The sequence below is a fragment of the Eptesicus fuscus genome, chromosome 10 (genome assembly GCF_027574615.1).
Source record: "Eptesicus fuscus isolate TK198812 chromosome 10, DD_ASM_mEF_20220401, whole genome shotgun sequence".
Lineage (NCBI taxonomy): Eukaryota > Metazoa > Chordata > Mammalia > Chiroptera > Vespertilionidae > Eptesicus > Eptesicus fuscus.
This window is the reverse complement of record NC_072482.1, coordinates 79,052,669-79,078,378: the sequence shown is the minus strand read 5'-3', so window position 1 is coordinate 79,078,378 and position 25,710 is coordinate 79,052,669. Positions and strand designations below refer to the sequence as shown.

General features: G+C 36.4%; 1 protein-coding gene across 1 annotated transcript in view; it reads left to right on the top strand.

Moving 5' to 3' along the window:
- The window catches only part of LAMA2 (laminin subunit alpha 2), a 489,326-nt gene that overhangs the window by 255,620 nt on the left and 207,996 nt on the right, over nucleotides 1-25,710 (top strand). Inside the window, exons 13-17 of the mRNA XM_054722564.1 lie at nucleotides 1,541-1,642; nucleotides 3,157-3,368; nucleotides 12,838-12,949; nucleotides 18,296-18,409; nucleotides 24,073-24,200. Of these exons, the coding sequence (XP_054578539.1) occupies nucleotides 1,541-1,642; nucleotides 3,157-3,368; nucleotides 12,838-12,949; nucleotides 18,296-18,409; nucleotides 24,073-24,200 (668 nt within the window). The remainder of the gene's footprint in view (nucleotides 1-1,540; nucleotides 1,643-3,156; nucleotides 3,369-12,837; nucleotides 12,950-18,295; nucleotides 18,410-24,072; nucleotides 24,201-25,710) is intronic.

Here is a 25,710-nt window from a genome sequence, read left to right as displayed (position 1 = left end):
TGAATTAATCTTACCCTTAGTTCATGCTTTATATTATTATCGATCCACATGATAGGAAAGCAAGATCATTTATAAGGACAGGAATCAACATTGGAGCTTGAGTGACAGAGTCAATGCAAATGCTATAGTCCTTTTAAAAAATTCCACTCCAGCATTGTAAATGAAGATATTCATAAAACAAAGCTGGTGATCTGTATTCTGCTGTTTCCTCCACGCTGACAAGCAGAGACCCAGCGTTGCAGCCTTGGCTCCCTGTGGCCTCTCAGGGCAGAGCCTGATCACAAAACCCGTCCCATGATGCACTGGATGGAGGAGGAGGAACCCGGTTCCTCTCAAAGTTGTTCCGCAGGGAATCACACAGAGCTCACTGTGGCTGATTAAGCAAGGCTTTTAAATTGAAGCTCTGCAATGTCTTCTAAGAGCTCATTACATGGAGCTCTGTAAGGAACTAAAATTCAGAAAACTTTTATTCCCCAGCGCCACTGAGAAATAGCCTTCCTCTAATGCCTCCTCACATATAAAACACTAAATATCTGCCTGGACTGGAGCACTTGGCATTATTGTGAGTAATGAGGGGTGAATCTATGTAAAAGGCTTTTGGTTCTATTAAGAGAAGCATCCACAATACCACATAGCATGCTTGTTCAAAATCAGCCAGATGTTTTCTCAATGCGAGGAGTCTAGAAAGGCAGCAGAAAAGGACACTTTATATATTTCAAAGAGGACTGAGCTCTTTAGAATTTTCTAAATTGATAAAATACCTAGTAGGAGCTAGGAATTGAGTTTGGGAAGGATATTGGGACATAAATCTATAATGTTGAAAACTTTTGAGCTTCCAAGGTTACTGTCAATGTCAGGAGAGGTAAACCTCAAGCACACACTGTATGGGGCTTAGCAGGCATATTGGAAGAAAAGAAGTTTGTTTTATGAAAAGGGATAACATTCATTCAAACTAAGCATATTTGATGTTACACGGGAAAATGTATTTACTTTGGGAGTTTTGAAGAAATTTTATCATAATATAAAATTTGATGCTACTCTTTTATTTTTCTTTGACCAGCAGAATTTCTCATCTTAGCTTATAGTCTATGTAAAGTGCCTGTCAAACGGAGTGATGTCTTTGTTGAAAGCATTTAGACCCACAGAAAGTGAGTGACCCTCAGGGATGGCTAGACATCTCCCCATTTTGACAAAGATCCTTTTCTGTTTGGAAATTGTAAAGCTCAAGCTATAGACTCGGAAGCTGACAGGAGGGGCTGTGTTTGGTTTCTTGGAACCTAACATATTTCTGCAAGCCTGTGATACTGGGGAAAATAATACCTGAATTGATATTTGTGTCAGGCTCGCCCTTGATTGCTAAGGTTCATATAAAGGTTACTTCTAAAGAAATGTCTGTCATTCTTACTCTGCACTCTTGGGATTTCTGCTTCTTCCAAATCCTGCCCTCTAAAACAATAAAATTATTTTAAAATGATAAGCAAAATATGATATAACAGTCCATCTCCTGTCCTGTAATGATTACACATCTCCTCTCTTATAGCTCACAGCGGCTGGAGGACAATTGACATTTACCGTATCATATGACCTTGAAGAAGAAGAAGAAGATACAGCACTCGTACTCCAGTTTATGATTATCTTAGAGGTAGAGTATGGAAAGGGTCATTCATGTTCAACTGTTTTATGCTTTTACTAGAGGCCCGATGCGTGAAATTCGTGCAAGGGGCTCAGCCCCTACCTGCCGGGGCGGCCGCCTCTGCCTCGGCCCCCACCGCTGCAGCTTTGTCCAGAAGGATGTCCGGAAGGACGTCCAGTCTAATTAGCATATTATGCTTTTATTATTATAGATTTAATTTGAGGTTATTCCTTACTTGGTTGCTTTAACATCAATTTATATACTATGATAGAAAAATGTTATGTCTTGGACATTTATTTCTATGTCAGCCCTATGTATAACTCTGAGACATATCTAGAAGACTGAGTATATTCATTGGGTTCTAGGGATAAAGCAGACCTTTAGACCTGGCTTGCAATTTAAATTAAAAATATAATGGCCATGTTCCCAAGGAAATAAGTATGATGAACGTATTTGGGCAAATGCTGATGTACATGGTTGTGTATTTTCCATCTCCCCTTGCTTCCAAGTAGAATCTGTTTTACTTTTTTGTTTATATGAGGCAGAATCAAATGAAAAAGAAAACTTGTTTATTAGGTGTTAAATTTGGACTTCAAAATTCCTATTTTAGGTAAGAAAGATATGGGAGAAGCTGCTTTCAGGGTTTGGAGGGCCATAGGCAATTCTAAAATGTTGGAATCTTGAAGGCCTTCTCCTGCCCTTTCACATACCCCTCCCTCCAACACTCACAAATAGTCAAAGGCACACACTTGCATGCACAGTTATGATTCTGAATGGGTCAAGGTTGATTTAGTCCCGGGCTCTGTTGTTCTTATCACGTGTGTGTGTGTGTGTGTGTGTGTGTGTGTGTGTGTGTGTGTCTATGAAACTAGAAGTATACCTTGGAATACCTTTGAGATAAAAGGGTTCTATAAATGTAAAATGGTGAGAAATTATATGTCATTAATATGAATGAACTAAGATAAGAAGGATAATCTAAATGTCATAGCTCAGTCATTATACTCCCTATTATTTTGATGCCATGACCCTATTGTGAATATGAGAATGCAGGGTTTTTCTTATTTGTTTTTTTCAATGTAGAAAAGTCCTTGAAAACAATAGCTTAATACACTATTTGAAGTTTTCTTCCCTATTTTCATACACAACCCACATTCACCATAAAATAATATATTTGAAATATACAATTCTTGTGCACTGGTATAAACGCAAAGGATTTGTAATCACATACATGTGTGAGTGTCCAGGTGTTTATTGTTTTAGCTATTTGGGGGTGGGGGAGGAGCAAGGCCATGCATAACCAAGAAGCTTATATGTTGCAATGCATCTGGTTCGGGCTATTATTTAAATTGCCTTCTCTGCCTTTCATATATACCAGAGATATGCTGAATGACAGGGAAAGCCAACCTGAAATTAAAAACCTACTGAGGATAATCCTCAAAGTGGAGAAATCAAATACAGACACTTTGTACCCTTTTATGCTCACTTTTCAGTTTTACTCTTTAATACTTTCTTTTTCCCTTTAGGGAAAAGACTTGAGAATCAGCAGAGCCCAAGATAAGGTGGAACTGCGACCATCTGAAGACTATATTTATGTACTGTCACTCAAAGAAGACTCATTTACCATACATGGCACAAATTTTCCAGTCAGTAGAAAAGAGTTTATGACAGTGCTTGTGGATTTAAAGAGAATCCTCATACAAATCACAGACAGCCTTGGGGTGGATGCCATCTACAGGTAAACTCAAGAACTGCATCTCCCAGTGTTTGCACATTTTCTTTGGGGCAAGCATGCCCATTAGATGAGTGCCTTTGAAGATGTCTAGGGTTCCTTGTCTTTAATTAGTAGATAATAATGGAGCACTGGTGTTCTGAAAAGTGTTTCTATTAAAGCTGAAAATTTAAATACCTAGAATAAATTTGTCTTATCCCTTTATTAGTATTGGTGATTCATTGGCAATTCTGCCAGAAAATGTGATAAAAATGACCCCTAAACTGAGAAGTGCTATACTGGAAGCTAAAGTCTCCTTTATGTCTCAGATAGTGGGACACCAAATAGATGTAATTTCAGGATACCCATATTCAGAAACTAGTTTGTAAAGTATTTTCTTCTATTAATTAACTAGTTTCTGACTTAATAGTATATAGTTCGTTTGTTTGTTTATTGTTAATCCTCATTCAAAGATATTTTTTTCCATTGATGTTTAGAGAGAGGGAAGAGGGGCAGAAAGAGAGAGAGAGAAACATTAATAACCGGGGCCAGAGATCAAACCCACAACCCAGGTACATGCCCTTGACAGAAATCAACCCAAGACCCTTTGTTTTGGAGGCCAATGCTGTAACCACCTAGCAACACCAGCCAGGGCAGTATCTATAATAATAAAAGCATAATATGCTAATTAGGCCAAACATCCTTCCGGACGAAGCCGGGGCTGCCAGGGAGGCCCGCGTCCTGGGTGCCTGCCAGGGGCCGGAGGGAAGCCTGGGTCCCGGGTGCTGGAGGGAAGCCTGGGTCCCGGGTGCCAGAGGGAAGCCAGTGTTGGCAGCCAGCGGAAGGAAGGCCTACTCTTGCACAAATTTCATGTATCAGGCCTCTAGTATAGTTTATAATAAGAAATATCAGCACCTTCATTTAAGTAGCCCCAAGTCTCTTTATAAAACACTATAAGACTATAAAGGCTGCATTTTATAAAGGGAAGAGGAAGAGCTTTGGAGCCAACCAGACTAGGAATTCGATAAATTCGATTGCTGATTATATATGTGACCTTTGGCAAGCGATTGGTCCTTGTGGAAACTTGATTTCTTCAAGTATAAAGTGGAGATAATGGTGCCCACCTTTCAGGGTCGTTGTGAAAATTATGTGATGATTATGTAAAGTGCTCATTGCCTAGCACACTTTCAAAAGTTAGTTCCTTTTTGTTCTCCATTTGTTTTCCTTAAAGAGAGAACTCCCTGATGTGAACCAAACGTGCCCATGTCTGACTTACTGTAGGCTGCTATGCTTTCTTTTTGCGAAACAATGACATTTGCCTGACAAAATGTAAACTTCACCTGTGTCTGAATGAGCTCCGTTCTTTCTCCTTTTCTATTCTAATAACAAACAACAAGCTATCATGGCAACTACCTTTTTAAATCAGACTAAGTTAAATTACCAAATTGGACCCCAAACTGACAACTTGGCATACCATCATCAAAGCAATGTCTCCAATCCTATTTAATCGACAAGAGGATTTTTTTTTTTTCTGATGCTCCCCCAGCTCTGTCATTTGTGTGTGCTGCCTAGTTTGTCTTTCAACTAAGTGTAATCATCATTACCACCTCCCAAAGGAGGGATCTGCACATTCATAAACAGAATCACTGCCAAACAATGTACCTCTTTTGCAGAGGCAATTCTGCTAGGAGCTGGGTTAAAATGCCATGAAGATGAGAAGCAGCACTCAGGAATTAATTATGTTTTTTCCCCATTTAGTAAAAAGAGATTGTTATAATGTTTAAACAGTATAAAGAGATGAGTCCTCTGGCTTTCAGAATGAATGATAACCAATCTGACAAAAACTGACTAGGGGGCTTATTTATTTTTGTCAGCATTGCTTCTCAGACTAATTAATCCAAAGGCGTTTCCCCCTGATTTATGTCAGATGATTTCAGTGTCTATCCATCTTAAAATCATCAATTTCATGTGAAGTCTTTTGAAGTGTTCCCAAACCCAAGCGACATGTTCACAGAGCATGGCTATGTGAATTGACACAGGAGCTAATCCAAGTAGGTGGCAGCTTTCTGGTTCAAGAAGTAAAAGCCAATATCAGGTTTGAAACTCCTACCCATGTCAGGTGAACTGAAAGTCAGCATGAATCCCGAGTCAGTAAGCTTGTTATACTTTATTAATCTCTGATCTACTCGTGGATTGATTCATATTTGTAAAACATTACTTGAATTGATTTCCACTTGTCTTGCACAGTAGGCTTCCGACTTGGTATACAGTTTGTGTGCAAGCACAAGTAAATTGAAATGATCTCAACAAAAATTAGTGTTTTAAATTATTTAAGGAGGACTTAATTCTCGGGTAGTTCTCTCAGCAAATGGGCTTAGATCATTTCAATTATGTGGTTACAATAGTCCTCTCTTATCCACCAAGGATACATTTCAAGACCTACCATGGATGCCTGAAACCACAGACAGTACCAAACCTTATATATGCAGTACTATGTTTTTCCTATACATACATAAAGATGACAAAGTTTCATTTATAAATTGGACCCAGTAAGAAATGAACAAGAATGATTAATAATAATAGAACAATTATAATATGCTGTAACAAAAGTTATGTGAAGGAAGTCTCTCTCTTTCCCCAGTAATTTTTGTATGTTTTAATTCAAAACTATTCCTTCTATCTGTGTAACCATCCCTTACTTGCAGTACATGGCTTGGTGTCCCTTGTTTCAGGGAATCCCTTGCTGAAGTCTTCATAGGATTCAATACTTTCTGGCACAACACATTGCCCCTAGGCAAGAACTTTCACCTATTCACTTAAAGGAAGCACTTTGCAGCTTCTCTTTGGCACACCTGAACTGCCAGTTTCACTCCTCTTGTGCTTTGGGACTATTGAGTAAAAGGAAGGCTACTTGAACACAAGCACTGCCATACTCTGCAGTCCATCAGATACTCACAGCAACTATTCTGTGACTACAGGCTGGGTAGTATATGTATGCAGCATGGATATACTGGACAAAGGAATGATTTATGAGGACAGACCTAGAGGGTGTGAGATTTCATCATGCCACTCAGGTCAGTGTGTAATTTAAAACGTATGAATTGTTAATTTCTGGAATTGTTCACTTAATATTTCGGACTGTGATTGACCTCGGGTGATTGAAACCTTGGAAACTGAAACCGAGAAAAGAGAAACTGCGGAAAAGAGAGAGTGCTGTGGATGGCATTGTTAGTGAAAGGAGAATTGGGTGCAGGTCAGGATTTTGACTTTTGTTCTCAACCCAGCTATTTCGTAGTTTTAGCCATAAATGTAGCTTTGACCTCTTTGGATTTCAGTCCCCTCATCTGTGAAATAAGGAGGAGGACCATTGTTTGCCAACCTCAAAAGATCACCATGAAAATGGAGTTAGAGGACCACAAAAGCAGAGCTAATGGCCAATCAGCCCACAAATCTGAAGCATTTTTATCTGACCTGCATTATTCCAAAGAATAGCATTTTTCCCCAACACTGTTAAGACTTGGAAATATCTAGAATAAAGCACATACTGATATTTCTAAAATTGTGACAGTTTTGCTGTCATTCTTTTTCAGAATTCTGAGAGGCCTATACAATAAAATTATTCAATTTCTTTCTCATTGTCCTCTTTTATACGATGAAGAAAAAACTAGAAAAATTTTCATCCTTATTTCAAGGATGTAATAGAAATAAACTTAACCTAACTGCTTATTTTCTCCAAGCCTTAGCTTTTCAGTAGCATCCTTGATATTTAACTCAAGCAGGAAGCCCATTCAGCTTTTCCTTAGCACATATTCAGTGTAGAATTTTACAAAAAAAATATTATTTCTTTCACTTTAGAGTAGACATGAATACCGTTCATCAAATTTTCAATCTCCTCCTTTTAGAATATTTTATTTCCCTAACCTTTGAGGGTAGATATGATCATATGACTGGGTTTGCCCAATGAATTGTGATCTGAAATGATGTATTACCTCCTATACTTCCACCCCCAAACAAAGCATTGAATTGCCAGTTGGAGAGTCTGTATCATATTGATCTACCAGAAGATGAAAAGAACCTGAAATCTTGATAGCACATAAAGGTCAGCTGCCTTGAACAGTCATCAGCTGTGGAGGATTTTGCATGAGTAAACTTTTGCTTTCTGTGAATCCACTTAGAATTTGAGCACAACTAGGCCATCATAACCTTATTGTGATGCACCCATGCATCTTTATTGCTTCAAAGAAAATGCAGAATCTTTTCAAGGGAAGATGTTTTCACATGACTTTTAGAGTAAATTTGGGGGACTTTTTTAATATCAAAAATACCAGTCAGAATTTATATAATAAATAATCTAGAAAATCCTTATAAACAAAGGAATCTTGGTGATTATAGAAATAGTATCAGTAATATACTTTTTAATTTTGAAATTAATGATGCAGGTGATTATCTATATAATTTGAAGAAATTATACTGATAAGGACTCTAGGACTTAAACAATTTATGCAATTGCTAGGTACTAAGCTGTTGGTAACAGGCTCAGCCAGGATTTAAACCCACATGTGGTTCCTCCCCATAATCTTTGGCTGCCTCTCAAATCTATTCTGTAAATATTAGATTCATTCCGTCTGCCAACATTTACTGAGCACCTTCCCTGTGTATTTTTCTAAGTCTCAGTTCCCTCTTCTGTAAAATAGCAGAAACAATATTTAACTTTCAAGATTGAAGGCTAAGTAAGAAAATGATGTATCCAAAACACCTGACAAGCTACTTAGCATATGTTGAGAGGCAATGCAAGTGACAAGATGGTCATCGCTTTTGGAGTCGCACTTGGGTTTGAATTTGTGCTGCACCATTTGCTAACTGTATTATATGGACAAGGCACTTGACCTCTCTGAGACCCAGGTTTTTCGCTTGTAAATGTGGACAAAAACATGATTACTACATTGGGTTCATTGATACTTAAGTGAGATGTCCATCAAGCCCCTGTTATAATACATAGAAGATAGCAGACACTCAGTACATAATGATTATTATGATGTGATAGGTCTAGGCTAAGCAAAGAGGATTCAGAGATGGATAAATGATCACTGAATTCAAAGAAAGCAAATTCCAGTATGAAAGTCAGACATACATTTACAATAATATAACAGTGTAATAGAAGTTTGCACAGTACCCACTGGTAGAACTAAAGTAGGAAGAGATGAATTCTGATATTAATATTTAATATATATTTTAATGTCTTTATTGATTTTAGAGAGAGAGGAAGGAAGGGGGAGAGAGATAGAAATATCGATGCGAGAGAAATATCAATTGGCTGCCTTCTGCATGACCTCCACTGGGAATCAAGCCTGCAACCTGGGCATGTGCCCTGACCAGGAATTGAACCAGTGACTTCTTGGTGCATGGGTCAGTGCTCAACCACTGAGCCACACCAGCTGAGCACCATTTAATGTATTTTTGATGAATGGCTGCAACAGTATAAAATTATGTGTGTCATTTACCTTAATTGATGTGGGATTGAAAATATTTGGGGAAAATGTTTTGTTCTTTCTTAGTTGGCCCACTCAGACATTGACTGGGCCACTGAATGATTTTGTTACCATCTTAGGAAAAGAGTGAAAATTATCAGGCTCCTCAAATTTAATACCTTGTGGAACTTCTACAAGATAGGCTAAAAAGAGTTATGAGTCATCATCTTGTTTTGACAAAACAAAATAGAACAAAGCACCTGAAAAGCAAAAAAATAAAAATAAAAAAATTATATATGGTTGCTATCCTAAAATCACATTTATTTAAATAGAATTAAATGGAATTCAATATAAAAAAGTGGAGAAAGGATTCAGGGTGGGAGACCTGCAAACAGGGACAGTTCAGCTTATGTAATTATGCATTTTCTCTTTCTCCTTCAGCTTATCTGTACATCCAAGTCATAATAATAAGGAAAAAAAAGCCAGCTAAAACATTTGACTTAGTTGGCAAATCTTCAATAGTTCATGCATCTCCAAATATCAGTAATTTATTATTGCCAGTGTTATGTATTTAAATGAATGCAGCCTGGTTTTAAGAAAAGAAAATGACCATATTGGCGAAGGGGGAAAAATAAACCCCAAACTGCAGCCTTCTTCATGAGTAACACTTAAAACTGTTAAACACATTAAAATCCCATTTAACAAATAGCAGAACCTAATGAACATTGGGATTGCTCAGTGAATACTAATGTGGAGTATTGCTGGGAAAGATGTTTGCGTGGTAAAATTTCTAATAGCTCAAATGGTTACATAGATTAAGGAGAGAAACATCTGTTGTTCAAAGACAAATGAAATTTGACAGTTCATTGAAAATATTTTTTGTTTTGTTTTGTTATATTTTAAATTGTTCTTAAAGTACTCAATTACTCTTTTTTTTTTTTTTACTTTCTAACTTTCTAATACTTTCCTTACATTTTAATTATCGATTTTATATTGAAAATCCTGGGACTATATCTGCATACAGTTGACCAGTCTGCTATTTAGTATAGTCTTTCATATGACAATTAACTAGTATAGTAATCCTGAAATCATCTCATTTGTGAAATTAAAGTGATCAGAAATATGTCTGTCATATGACAGTCTATTAATTGCTGGCACCTAGGTGCCACAATGCTTTCAGATGAGTTCTGGCCTTTGACCTCAAGTCTTAATTCTAACATGTTTCAATTTATTTTCTTTGTTAGATCAAACAAGTAATGTGTCTTAAACTTATCTGATTTTATTCATCTGAAATGTGGATACTAAGCTTTAGTGTATCATTTGTTATAGAGTATGCTACTAATTATTAGTAATTTAACTAAATTCCACTCATCTATCCACTGTATGTATGTATGTATGTATGTATATGTTTTTGTGTTTAGTTTCATATCCATCCATTCATTCATCCATGTATCCATGTATTTCCCATTTATCTATTGTTCTCTCTATCCATCCATCCAACAAAAGTGCATTGAGCATATATTGAGCTGATTAGGCCAGGTATATAGTTTATATAACAGGGTCTCTGTTCTCAAGGAGTAGTTCATATGCTCATGTCAACATAAGCAGAATTATCCTTAGTTTAGTAACTCTTCCAAAGCTTATGTTGTATTAAGAAAAATTGCCAGATACAGAAATTTCACTCCTACATGTATTCCCAAAAGAATCAAAAACAGGTACTTATAAATTACTTGTACATGAATGTTTATAGTGGTACTATGTCCAATAGACAAAAAATAGAGATAGCCAAACATCCATTGACAGATGAATAGGTAATCAAAATGTGGTATATTCATAAAATACAGTATTACTCAGCCATAAAAAAGAATACAGTACTGATACATACTAAGACATGGATGAACCTTGAAAATATTATGCTAACAGAGAGAAGCCAAACACAAAAGGTAATATATTGTATGATTTGATTTGCATGAAATATCCAGAATAGATAAATCCATAGAGGCAGAAAGCAGATTTGTGCCTACCAGGGGTTGGGAGAAGAATGACATAGAAAATGATTATTTAATAGGTGGGTTATATTTTGTCTAATAAAAATGTTTTGGAAATAGATAGATGTGGTGGTTGTACAACATTGTGAATGTACTAAATAACATTTTAAAGTGGTTGGTTTTATGTTATGTGAATTTTCACCTCAATTTAAAAAAAGGATTTCCAATGGCACTTCATGTTCAAGTTTATTAAAAAAAAAAAAAAAAGACCATTTAGAGGTTTTCTGAAAAATCTCTAGGTAACCTGAACACTGGAAAACAGTGATTTTTAATGCTTACCACTGCCAGGTTGTCTAAGCTCTACCCCGAGAAGAAAGCATTTAAGAAATAGTGTTGGATGAGTTCATCTGTAGCCAAAGATAATCTGCTTGTCTGTAGAGGATGCCAGCTAACAATTTTAGCACCTGGCTTCCCTGTCCAAATGCCTATTTTCTGGGATTTAAACTTGATTTTCCTTTTCTACTTCCTGATCATGTATGGATTCATGCATATTTCAAGGTACTATCAAAGGACTAAGATTGGTAAATGGAGGTAAAAACAATAAAGATTTAGAAACTTGTTGCTGAAAAATTTACAGCTTTGGAAAAGTTGTCACTTTTAAAGAAACACTTACTTTCCTAAAACTGGCAAGCTTTTTGTTAATTATGAATTGCCATTCAATTAAAATCTACCACCAGTCTTGAGAAAAGAAGTAAAAATGCCTGCCATAGCAAGAGTCAATTGCATCCTTCTTATGCTTAAAGGATGCCATATTATGTGATATGGAGGTCTAACAATCATTTTGAAAACCAGTATTATTATTATGCATCAATAGCAGCCATTTAATAGTGCTCTTAAGTTTGAAATTTATTTAATTTGTTAAAATGATGAAAAGCTAGTTTGAGGGATACAAATAGTATTTCTTATACTACTCGTGCAGTCATTTCTATTCTATTTCTACAGTTAATGAAAATATAAAATGCTTACTAATTAATAATCAACTACATGTTATATCTTATATCAAGAACTTTATATTTATTACTTAATTTAGTCCTTTAACCAAGCTCATGATTTACGAACTCATATTATCCATTACATAGATGACAACATTGAAGCCTAGAGAGATTAAGAACTGGTAAATGTCAGAGACTATATATATATATTTGTGTGTGTGTGTGAGTGTGTGTGTGTGTGTATTGTATACAACTTATGTAACAGCATTTTTTCAATTTAGCCAAACTAGCTGTGATCCAAAATAATAAGTGATATCAAATCACTCTGTTAAAATCACCAGACTGTAAAGGAGTATCAATATAATAAAACCCATAGACACAGAAAACAATGAATTCAATTTAGGCCCAAAACAAATTAACTAATTCACTGAACATTTGAGAATATTTGACTTTTACCTACCAACGTACAGATTTATTTTTGAGAAAAAGAAATCAAGATTATTTCTTTTCCCTTTCTTTCTTCTTCTATCTTTTCTTCCAATTCAATGGCTCATACTGAATATATATATTTTTTTACTTTTTCCTCCATTTTTAAATTATGTGTACCATGCTCTTTCTCTAATTTATTCCTATTACCTCCTGATTTTCTAGTTTAAATGTTAACTTAAATCAGTTATATTAATGTTTTCTGTTTTAAAAACCTTTTTCAAATATGTGATCTTGAACTCTCTCCAAACAAACAAAAAAATAAAAATTAAAAAAAAACACAGTAAATCAAAACACAGCCAAAAAACAAGAAACGAGCAAGAATGTTCTCATAACGTTTCAGCATGTCATGGTGGTAGTGGTTGTGCACACTATTAACTGAGCAGACTTTACCTAATACAACGAATGACTAGAGCTTCAAGTTACAGATATTCTTTAGCCTTCTTTCTAAAGGCAGATAATTTGCTTATATTTACCTCCTTGTTACTGTACTATTCCTTCAGCTATATAATACCTAGGAGCTTGTTTACTTATTTACCATCTCTTTTTCCTTCTGTCCCAGGTTGAGCTCTGTTGGCCTTGACTCTGCTGTTCCCTATCCTACTGATGGAAGCTTTGCATCAGCTGTGGAAGTCTGTCAGTGTCCACCAGGGTACACTGGATCCTCCTGTGAAGTAAGTTTGCAAGAATATATCCTCAGTGCATTCTAAGTTCCTTCATCATTTCTTTCAATAAACTGTTCTAAAAAGAGTCTAGTCTTTTTATATCAAAGATTGCAGAATCAAATGACAGTATATTACTTAAAGAAGAAATTTGACTGTCTGCCAAAAAGTCATGGCTTTCAAATAGAGTGCAACTCACATAATGTCTTCTTGAAATTGTTTCTTCGTTTTTTAATCTTTTGTGCCTTACTCTTTCTCTACTTTATTCTTAAGAATACAGAAAAATTGCAATCATCTAAAGGACACTATCTTTAAAATGTCAAGAACATAATATATGGAAGAAATTCCCCACAGGTCTTTGATTTGTTTAGTAGCTAAAGTTTGAGATGTTTATTGTTGTCTCAATATTCTAGATTCACAAGGATATTAATGTTTCTTACTTAATACCAGCATGTCATTTTAAGGCAATAATTGTTATTTACTTCTATGTATTTTATTTAGGTAGTTTGAAAATTGATTTTATTTAAAACCTGGTCAAAAACTGCAAACACCAATTCCCTGACAGAGAGCATGGCTTGCAGATAAATAGGAGCTTAAGTTCTTTAAAAATGAAGCCTTTAAGGAATCATTTGAGTGTACCAAGATGTTCCACTTCAGCACACTACCCATTATGCCATTTATAGAAATACTCTAGGCACTGCCTGCCTTGTCAGTTCTCTTGTGCTCTGAAATAATGCGCGCTTCAAGAGGATACACAGGCTTTAGATTCATAGTTGTGGCAAAATGTGTTTTCTTTAACTGGGCTCCGATTTACCTACCTAGAATAAAACTAAATGTAATTCATTGAAGTACTCACTTTTCTAAAATTCATGTCGAGAGAGAAAAATAATACTTGAAATGAATTAACTCTGTCAATGCAAATTTGACTTTGCATGTAAAATACTTGCTGTATTTGATGAAACATATTCTTTTGTTAAGAGCCTAGCAGTTTTTATTTCAAACCAGAAAGCTCTCTTTGAACCTTAAAGTTTCTATTTCAATTGGAATAATAAATTCCTTGATCCTATTCTTGCTTTAGTACTTATTCCCCCATTAGTAATTCTCAGAACCCTTCATCATCCTTTATACAAGTGCCAAATGCCCATGGAATATAAAATTGTCTGAATATTAGAATTGTTTAATTGGCTATACTTTTCATTTCTTCTTTACTCTCTTCTAAAAAAAATTATTGAGAATCTTTGGTAAATTATGCACTAGATGCTGAGGGGATTATCAAGAAGATTTCATCAGAATCCTCATCCTTCAAGACCTAACAATCTGTTTAGGGAGAAAGAAAAATACTTATGAAAAATTGGATCACAGCACTATATAATTAAGAGACCAGTAAGTGGTGCAGAACATAAGTGCAATAATCATTCAAAGAGGTGAGCAATTCCAGTGGAGAGAGATGTCACCGAAAGTATCCTGAAGTGAAAAAACCTCAAATTGCATGCTAAATAATGGTAACAATTAGGTAGGAAAAGAGAAGTATGCAAGTATCAGAACAAAGAAGAGGAGGGATAATAAAAGCTACCTGTGCCTCTCACACAATAATTGTTTGATAAATAAAGTTATTTTGAAGTCTACAAAATAATAATTTCATTGAATCAGATGATAAATTCTGGAGCTCTAGCGTTTCTCGCAGACTTTCATATTTCATCTCTCTAATAACACCTTCTTTTCTTTATCAAAACTTCCTATCCCTAGATTCACTATTATTTATTCCTATTCTTTCCTTATTTTATTTGCTTTTTTTACTGAGTTCATAAGGTCAGACACTCTAGTTTTGTTAACACTAATATCCACGTACCCTTTAAGAACTTAATTCTAGGTTGCTAGAAAAAAATTAAGTGACTTCATTATAAAATGATCCTCTTTTATTTCACTTGGGGTCACAATGTTTATTCAGAATCACTTTTTCTCATTTCTACTCGAGTTATATGTTCCTCTACAGTTTGTCTTTCAAATATTTTCTGTTTTCTAAAGTATCACCATAATTTATTTCATTTGACAGGTGGGACAGGTGAGGAAGTGAAAGTAAAGTGGGATATTGAATAAAAAGAAGCAATTGAACTCAGTTTCCTCTTATGTATGATGGAAATATTAACCACCTCATTAGAAGTGTCCATATTTTTATTTAGCTAACATGTATTGGTGACCATGCATTTTGAGATAATCAAGATCCTAGACATGGATGATAATGTGATGAGAAATACAGATATGATCCCTGCCCTCCAGGGCATTACATTTAGGGGAAGGCTAGATAACATGCCAGAAAACAGATTTAAACACATGCAATAAATTCCACGAAGAAAATAAACAGGTGCCTCATTAGAAGTACTGAGAATGGGTGTCGGAAGATTAGATGGAAGGGACTACTTTACAAATGGCTCTCAGGAAAGGCTCTCTGAGATGGAAACATCTATGTAAAAGGAACTGATGAAAAAGTGGAATAGAGCTTGGAGCCTGCAAGCACCTGAAAGGATGCAAGTATGGCTGGAGCTGAGCAAGCAAGGGGAGAGAGTGGCACAGATGTGATTAGAACACCCAGGCCATTCAGAGCTTTGCATACATGGGACTTGATTATAAGTGCAATGGAAAATCAGTGGAAGGCTTTAAGCTGAGTGGTACCATGATCGGAGTTATGTTTTTTGAAAAAGTTTTTATAACTACAGTATGAAAACATAGTATAGAGGGCAAGAATAGTTGATACGCCTTTGTGACAGAAGATAGTTATAGTAATAGTTTTTGTTGGAATAATGGCAGGCAAGGTAGAAAGAAGTGTTTATTCTATGTATATTTTGATAGCAGAACCAGTGGGACTTATGATACACTACATGCCAAAGGAAAGTTAAAAGAAAAATAGTTTAAGAATGAGTCAGATTACCAGCTTGCGGAATTGGATGTGGTGCCATTTACTGAGCTAGAGGGTAGCTGAAATAAGCAGCCCATTCTAGAAATACTAGGTTTGAGAAGCCTGTGAAGTACAGATTTCAATGTAAAGTTAGAATATGTAGCTCTTGAACTTTGCATATCTGTCTGGTCTAAAGATATGCATTTGGAAGCCTCATCAATGGTGTGACTGCATACAATTGGCTAGGAGAGAGTGTGATAAAAAAGAGAAAAGTGACTCACTCCCCAGGAGCTTCTGACAAGGAGAAGTGGAGTAGAGACAGAAGAGACAGCAAAGGGAAAGCAGAAACTTGGGGACTGGGATGTCATGAGAGTTACAAGAAGAGGGTGTTGAAGGAGAAAGGAATCGACTAAACCAATGTTGAGAGGCCAGATAAAATGTAATTGGAGACTTGTCCCTTGGATTTGGCTACCTGAAATTTGGTGACACAGACAAGAGCAGTGTTCAATGAGTGGTGGCAGCACAAGATGGATTAGAATTGGGGGGGGGGGGGAAGCAGCATGAAAGAGGAGTGAGGAAGAAAAACAATTTAGAGAAGTTTTACTAAAAAAAAGAGGCAGGCAAGTAACTGGAAAGCTATTGGATATTAAGGAACTAATTTTGTCATTTTTTGCTATTTCTGTTAAGTTTTGATGAGGATAATCGATCATTTTTTGAGCTGATAATAGTGATCCAATAGAAAAGAAAGCTGTTACTGATGCAGCACAGAGGGAATATTGGGAAGATGATATGGAACTTTGCATATCTGTCTGGACTAACTGTGGATAGATAATGGGATACAGATCACCAGTGGGACAATATTCCTTTGAGAGGATGAGGGACCCTGCATGCCCTGCCCCCATTGTTCTGGAGGGGAATATGACCAATGGCGATTTACACCTATGCTTTTGGACTTAGTAGTGGGAAGATGGCTTCCATTGGCTTCCAGTGTCTCTGTGGCTAATGCAATGAAATCACTGGCTAAGAGAGAGAGCTGAGGAGTTTGGAAGTTTAAGAGGTTTGGGTATGAGTATAAAATAAAGCTTATAAATAATAATTCCATGATTATTTGTCCTAAAAACACTAGATCAGTTCTCTCTCTGATATCAACACCATTAATTTCTACCCCTTTCTGGATATGTAGCTTCCCAGTTTTTAGAAATATATATCACAGAAGAAAACCTCTTCTACAATGAATCTATAGGGTAGCAAAAATTTAACAGAGAGAAATTATTAGAAGGGACAAAAAATTGACACCTTCTTTTTTGTACTGCCCCATGAAGAGGAAGGTTGCTTTTGCTTTTCTTTCAGATGTGAAGTATTGGCACATCATTTTTTTATGTGTTTGTTATCAGTGTTCAAATTTAAGAGTCCTCAGCTCCTCCGGCAGAAGGAACATTTCTAACAATACACAACACAGTTCTATATACTTTATTATTTCAGTGATTTCTCTCTTGTTTTCATTTCAACTGGGGAAAAAAGACCTTTTCATGAAATATTATGTTGTAGCTAACCATCCAGAAATAAAGTAAATCAACCACAGAATGCAGTTATAATTTGAGGGAGATCATAAGCTCCTAGAGGACAGCCAGTTTGTAGTAACCCCCACAGAAGGGAAACTTAGTTAAGGGAGATCGTGGTCTTAGAGCTGGCATGGACACACAGGTATTCTAAGACCCAAATATCCTTTTTTAATCAGAATTCTGGTTTTATCTGGTAAAGTGTTTCATACTTAAAAAAATAATGAATATAAAGTTCTAGTAGGATACTACCATAAAACAAAACATGAAGTATATAATAAATAAATCATAGACTTTTTTTGTGTAAAATTGATAAAGGATAATAGGATGAAGGAAATTGAGAATGAAATATATAATTTATGTATGTGGAGAAGTTAGCAGTGTATGTAATCAAATGTAAGAGTGGGTTGCCTTCCAAATTATTGCGAAGATTTTCTGAAAGTGATCGAGTTAAGGGTAGTTAGTATGTGGGAAAGGTAGTGCATTCCAGAGAATCAACATTCCTTGGGTTGACATTAGTTGCCAAGGTAGGCTAAGGTTCTTTTAAGAATCCTTTTATGTTGGCTGCTTTTATTTCCGGCACTTTTCCTTCTTTTTTTGTCTGTGCTTTTTACTTCAAGACTGTCACATTTCAATTCTTTATATCTCTGCTTTATTTTGCTGTTTCAGAAGAGACTCCAAGCTAATGCTTCCTCTAATCTCATACCTGCCAATAACGCTAAGGTCAGTACGAAGCTCCAATGTCAGGAGGAATAGCTCTGTAGCAATGTTTCAATAACTCAGCAAAGCTTTGACAAGCACATTTGTTGAGTTTGCTGCCTAAATATTTTTCTTTACCCATATAAGACAAAAAAAAAACTAAAAAAAAATTCCTGAGACTTACTTGAAACATTATCTTTGTTTTAGTCTTGTTGGCCTAGGCACAGACGAGTTAACGGCACTATTTTTGGTGGCATCTGTGAACCTTGCCAATGCTTTGGTCATGCGGATTCCTGTGATGACATCACTGCAGAATGCCTGGTAAGTGCTTTCTTCTTTGTGGATGCTGACTGACAAGGCTGAAATCAGCTCCACAGGCCCTGCACTTCAATCAATACCTTCGTGACCTAAAACACTTGAATCAAGAAGTGATTTGACAGAGATCTTCATATTGAACGGGGTTGGAAGTTGAGAATGCTCTTTCATATGTGCTCTCCCAGAATAACAGGTATTAGGAAGTGTTTCTTCCTATTAGGCTAAAAATTGAATTAGGATCAGGTACATCAAAATAAAATGTAACTAATGACTAAGGTACACATCTACCATGAAAATGCATGGTTTTAATCCCCTCCATAAATCTACCAAACATAGACCGTACTTCTCTAACAGGAAATGATTTGTATCCTCATAGCATGGAAAGTAAAAGAACACCTATGCAATAGCCACAATTTGTTTGTTTGTTTTGACTTTGAAAATGAGAGCATACTGCATGTATGTTTATTTTTAAATTGCAGCATTTAACTAAATACAAGGCATCATATATAGATTAAAATAATAAATATATGCAATACATATTCATCAGAGCTGTTTACTCTTACAATTAAGTCTACACTTTTAACAAGAAAAACAGCTCTACAAAGAGCACTTTCTATCCTGCTAAGAAGGCTTTGGATTGGAGAATTTAGACCATTCTGATCAACTCAAGGGCATGTTAGTTTTATATTGTCTGACATGGCACGAAGCTTGAAACAACACTTCTCATTTCATTAGTCTTACAGAAACACAGTTTGAAACGGTGCCAGTTTAGGAGGATATCATACTCTCATTTCCCTGTAGAATTTCAGGCAGACTGTGTTTTCTGTATTTCTTAATGTGCTCTCTTTCTCTTACTCATTTTGTCCCTTTTTCTTCTACTTAAAAGCATCTGGGAAAAATCCAAAATGAAAATTCAAGGCTTTTGTTTCTATGTAATTTGGCATTTAGAACTATTGATGCTCTTTCTGTTTTCTTATATTAGATTGTTTAATTGCATTGCAGTATAAAACATAATAGTCTTAATTTGTAGAGCAGTAGATTTTTAAAATGGCATTTTTATGAATAGAAAGACTAAGTGATTTTGATTCTAATTATACCATAAGACTTTTAAAATGTACCTTGGGGAAAATATTGTTACCTTTAAATACCTTCACTAACTTGCAATAGGAAATTTCAGCTCATAACGAATACGGATTTGCTTTCTTTAAACCTAGAAAGACAAAAATAAAAATATCGTGGCACCAGGCTTGGAATGTTCTCAAAGTAATATTTCATGTTGAATTCATTAGTATTAAAACAGATCATTCTGTTGGCCCATTTGGTTTTGTGATATTTCTAAGGATAGAAGTCTTTTTTTTTTTTTTTTAAGAATAAAATAGTGTCATTCAACATATTTTTAGGAGGGGGAAAAGGAGGGAGCAAAGGTTATTTGAGGCTTTCTACTAATGAAATGTTTAATGGCCCCTAACTGCCTCTGTCTGCCTGCCTGATGGCCCCTAACTGCCTCTTCCTGCCTGCCTGATTGCCCCTAAACCCTTTGCCTGCCTACCCAATCTCCCCTAACATCTCTGCCTGCCTGCTTGCCTGATCACTCCTAACTGCCTCTGTCTGCCTGTCTGATCGCCCCTAACTGCCCTCCCTGACAGCCTGATCTCACCCCCAACTGCTGTGCGCTACCAGCCTGATCTTGCCCCCAACTGCCTCTGCCTGCCTGATGACCCCTAACTGCCCTCCCTCCCCTGCCGGCCTGATCTTGCCCCCAACTGCCCTCCCCTGCTGGCCTGGTTGCCCCCTACTGCCCTCCCCTGCCAGCCTGGTCTCACCCCCAAGGGCCCTCCCCTGTTGGCCTGATCGCCCCTAACTGCCTCTGACTGCCTGATTGCCCCTAAAACCCTCCCCTGCCTCCCTGATCTCACCCCCAACTGCCTTCCCCTGCTGGCCTGATCTTGCCCCCAATGGCCCTATCCTGCCGGCCTGATCTTGCCCCAAACTGCCCTCCCCTGCTGGCCTGATCTCACCCTCAATTGCCTTAAAATCCCTCCTCAGCCCCCACATTAGGCTCTGCCTTTGCAGTTCACCCAGATTTGGTTCTGATTGGTTGATTTCTATGCCAGTCAGTGTCAAAAGCTCTGCCTCCTAGGCAGCCATTGGCTCCTCACTGTTCACCCTGGTTTAGTTCTGATTGGTTGGTTTCTATTCCAGTCAGCATCTCCGGGCCTATCTTTGGGCCTGATCAGAGAGGTGGGGCTGATCAGCAGCCCCCATGGAGGCCCAGAGAGAAAGAGAGGCACGCTGCTGCCCAGGCCCAGAGAGAAATAGAGAGGCAACGGTTGATCAACAGCTGCCATGGAGGCTACGGATCAGACCCTGCTTCTCTCTCCAGGCCTCTCTCTGGGCCTGATCTGCAGCTCCCTCAGCAGTCAGTGCTGGGTCGCTGCACCCGCAACAGCAGCAGCAGTTAGTGCTGGGTTGCCACGGCAACCCAGCACTGACTGCAGGACTGATTTTCAGTGTTAGGTTGAACCTTTGGTCATTACGGTCACTGCCTTTTTATATATATAGATGTTTTCCCCTAGCATTAAAAAGATAAGTTATGAAATTTATAGGTAAACTATTTTTTAGTTACCTTGGCTTTTAAATCTGATTATAAATTAACTAAAATAGATTTTTATATTAGTTCAAAACCTATACCTCTGTTATAGTGTGGACCTATATGAAAAAGTCATTTTAACTCAAAGTCCATTTGAAGTGACCCAGGAAACATTCAGAGCCACATGAGAAGATTGTGTACTCTCTCCTTCTCATTATTCTTGTGCTATGTGATGTGAACAGACATTTGGAAACCACTTGTGTAGCAGGACATCTGTGAAAATAACCAGAGTAAAGTCATCAGAGCGAACCTTTTATCTTTTACAACTTAATTTCCAGTATGTTGTTATCTAAAGCAACTTTATAGTTATAATTGCAAAGACAGTTGAGTTTTAAGATTGATTTTATTATTTCCATGAAATGAAATATGACATTAGGAAATATAAGAAGCTGCTACATATTATTTCTCCTTTAAATCAGTAAACAAACAGCATCTCTGAGTTGTACAGATTTCCAGTGAAGTTTTGGAAATACCATTTTCAACAAGGTTAAGACAATCAGTTTTATGATTTTATTTTTTAAAACCCCTAAGTCTTTGAAGAAATCATTTTGATCATGTCATTATGATAATAGGCAAAGATCATTGCAAAAACATACATTTTTTTAGTAATAGACAATGTGAGCTAAACCTGGAAACTGAAAGGAACTAATACAGAGATGAAGTCAAAGAAGAAAGCCTTTCTTCAAACTGAATCATGGTTTGCACATTCCATCCAAATATGCTTATTTAGACAACTGTTGATAGTGAAGTTAACCTCTATGCTATCTTTGAAAGAGGGTTACTAAATAAATTCGAGACAGAATTTAAAATACCTTAAAGAAAAACCAACTTTCTAGTATAACCAGATACTAAAGAATTACCTCTTCACCTGTGGTTGTGAAACTGTCATGGGATTTCAGAGTTTGAAAACTCCATAAATCATGGACTTTAGCTCCCTCATTTTGCAGAATGAAAGTGAGAGGTTCAGAGAGTTAAATGATTGGATTTTCATTTAATATCTTCTGCTCGATAAAGAATCTGTTTCTCTCCCTGGGGAACATAACAAGCTATGTTCAAAAGTGTGTATTACTGTGTGTTTTTATTAAATCCACTCCCTAAATGTAATTAAAATTGAACTTCTTTGAAATATACTGAAATATATACTTAAAAGATATACTGAAGTAAATAATAATTTAGGATTTTCATTAAATTAGGGTGGCTATCACAATGGTCATCCATTTTACTTTAGTTTAAAATGAATTTATATTTTAGCTATTTCCTATTTGGTTATTGATCATAACAATAAAGTTTTTATACCCGTAAGCTCTGAGGAACTCTTTTCAACATGAGAAAAAATTATAATCATAAATGTTTGTAAAATTAAAAATTTGTTTTATCTATCTTTTTGTTCAAGTTTATAATGTTCTTTATTATCCATAAATGAGTGAGATCATGTGGTATTTTTCTTTCATTGACTGGCTTATTTCACTTAACATAATGTTCTCCAATTCCATCCAGGTTGCTGCAAATGATGAGAATTCCTTCTTTTTTTATTTTATTTTTTTATTTTTTATGGCAGCATAGTATACAGAGACAGTAAAGCATCAAACAGACTGTCAAATTACAGGGGGAAAGTTAGGGAAAGGTGGGGGAGATAAGAGATCAATCAAAGGACTTGTATGCATGCATATAAGCATAACCAACGGATGCAAAAATCTGGGGTGTGAGGGCATATATGGGAGTGGGGTGTAGGGGGTGGCAATGGTAAGATATGTACACATATAATACCTTAATAAAAAAAATTAAAAAAAAATTTGTTTTAGTCATAATGAATCCATACTATATGATATTTAATAAGCATTAGATATGTTTTATTGTACCATTGGAGACCAAAGAATTAAGTTATGTCTGCATGATGCCAAAACATGATACAAATTTATCAAATTTTGCTATCGAAAGTTTTGTAGCTAATCCTGCTGCTTGATTAACTCGATTGTTCACCTTTAAACCAGTCTTGATGAGTTTTGTGAGCACAGCCTGAATTGATAAATGTACTTTAATTAACATGAAGAAATCAAGATATAAATTATTATTTTTTTTTATTTTTGAAAAGAACCTGGGTTTAATAACTGCTAGTTGACAGAAAAATGCTGTTTAAGTTTTTAAAAAATTGTCTTAGGTGCTGAAACCGATTTGGCTCAGTGGATAGAGCGTCGGTCTGCGGACTGAAAGGTCCCAGGTTCGATTCCGGTCAAGGGCATGTACATTGGCTGCGGGCACATTCCTGGTGGGGGGGGGTGCAGGAGGCAGCTGGTCGATGTTACTCTCTCATCGATGTTTCTAGCTCTCTATCCCTCTCTCTTCCTCTCTGTGGAAAATCAATAAAATATATTTTTAAAAAATTGTCTTAGGGAAATTGTTATGTGCCTTGTGGTTTCAATATGTATTGGAATATATTTAAATTTTTTTTCAATATTCTCATTGTTTAATATGCGTCAAACCAGCTCCTCACAGATGTAATACATTAATGCATTGTGCAATTCACCAGAGCCCACTGAGGTCCAAGTTAATCTCTGAAGTAAGAGGGTTATAGTCCCAGAGGATATGTTTGATTAGCCACAGTTCTCATTAAATCAGCAGTTTTAAGCTGAACAATTGAATTTTTACCTAGAATCAGCTACAGTTCCCATTGAACATATTTTATTCATTCTCTATGACTATACATACTTACATGTGCATGAACAAGCACATGTATTTCCTCAAGAAAAAAAAAATTCAATCTAAAGAAAGAAGGACATAAGATTTGCATTATGACAAAAAACCATAATTAATTTCAATCATCTTTTCATAAGTTGCATATGCTAAAATTAGCATGTATTAAATTAACTTCTAATGCTATTTCCCAGCTGTAAAATTGACCATTTAATGTGGAAAATTATTATTCCTGGCAGGGAACAGACTAATGACTCTGCAGACCTATTTTTGGTAACATGTTGCTTGAGACCAAAATAATAAACTTTGATGTACATTTCTTTCTCAGAACTGTAGAGATCACACAGGTGGCCCATATTGCAATAAATGTCTTCCTGGTTTCTATGGCGATCCTACCAAAGGAACTGCTGAAGATTGTCAGCCCTGTGCCTGTCCACTCAATATCCCATCAAATAAGTGAGTAACAAACTTACCTCTCTAAAGAGTTGGGCATCCAGTTCTGTAAGTGCATTTTTATATGGAATGTACCCTTTCTCTTGTCACACATAAACGATAAATAGATGCATAAGTTTCTCGGAATTGTAATATGTTTAAAACATAAAATATTTAAAGTTATCTCTATTTATTCTGCAGAATTTTTAATACTTTAGCTATAGTTTTGTTGATTTAGTAGATAAAGATGGAAGTCAAACAGAATTTCAAAACTAACTCCAAAGAACAGATATATTTTATACAAACATATACAAATGCCCGCATGCACACATACACACATGCACACATATACACACACACAGTTTTTGTGAGAATTACATCAATTAAAATACACAAAGCGCCTAAACCAGTCGTTGGTCATGGTGAGCCCAAAATAAGGACTGACTATTATCAAGTAATTTGCTCAGTCATAAAATACTAAAGTACCAGAGCTCTGCCCTGGACAGTGTAGCTCAGTTGGTTGGAAGGTCATAGGGTAGATTCCTGGGCAGGGCATATGCCAAGCTCCTGGGTTCAATACCCCAGGGTGCATACAAGATGTAAGAGAGATACAGCCAATCGATGTATCCCTCTCTAAAAAATAAATTAAAATGTTTTAAAATAAAATATTAGAGTTGGAATTTTAAGTCCATGTGTTTTCCTTCCTCTACAGCATACATTGCAGACTTCTTTAACAAATACAATGCATTTTGAGTGATAACATCATCTAGGGGAAATAATGAACAACATAGACTGATGAACAAGAACAGACCCAGAAACAAGGAGGCATGGATCAGACTGTCGGGCCTCAGAGGGAGGGTAGAGAAGGGTAGGGATAAAGGGGAGAGATCAACCAAAGGACTTGTGTGCAAGCATATGAGCCTAACCAGCGGTTAAGGACAACAGGGGGGTGGGGGCATGTGTGGGGAGGGGTGTAGGATGGGAATGGGGGATGAGGACAAATATGTGATACCTTAATCAATAAAGAAATTTAAAAAATGTAATTAAATGGGAAATTGAGTTAATGTATATTGGTAATCAAATCATTTCCAAAGTTTAGGGTATGAGCCTGGGTGGGCACAAAACTAAGGAACCTTTAGCAACAAAGGGTGTCATAGAAGAGGAAGAAGGCAAAAGGGAAAGCTACTGCAAAATAATGAATATAGGAGAATGAATTAAATCCCTTCACAATTAATGGTTAGTGGGGCCTATGTTGACTGTAATTTGACACGAACCTTGCTCTCTGGTGTATTTGTGAATGGTTATATCGTGCAATAGAGAACCTATTCATTCACTATGACTGAATGAATTCTGCAGAGTCACTTAATATAGACGAAACCCATTGTTCAGCACTATCTTTCACTGAAGAAAGCAGAGGGATTGCTTTTCTCCACTGATTTGTGTTGCACTTCTTCTCAGCCGGAAGTCATAGGGACTAGCACAGCTGTCAATCCCGCAGAGCTGGCCATGTATAGTACCATATGAAGCTTAGCAT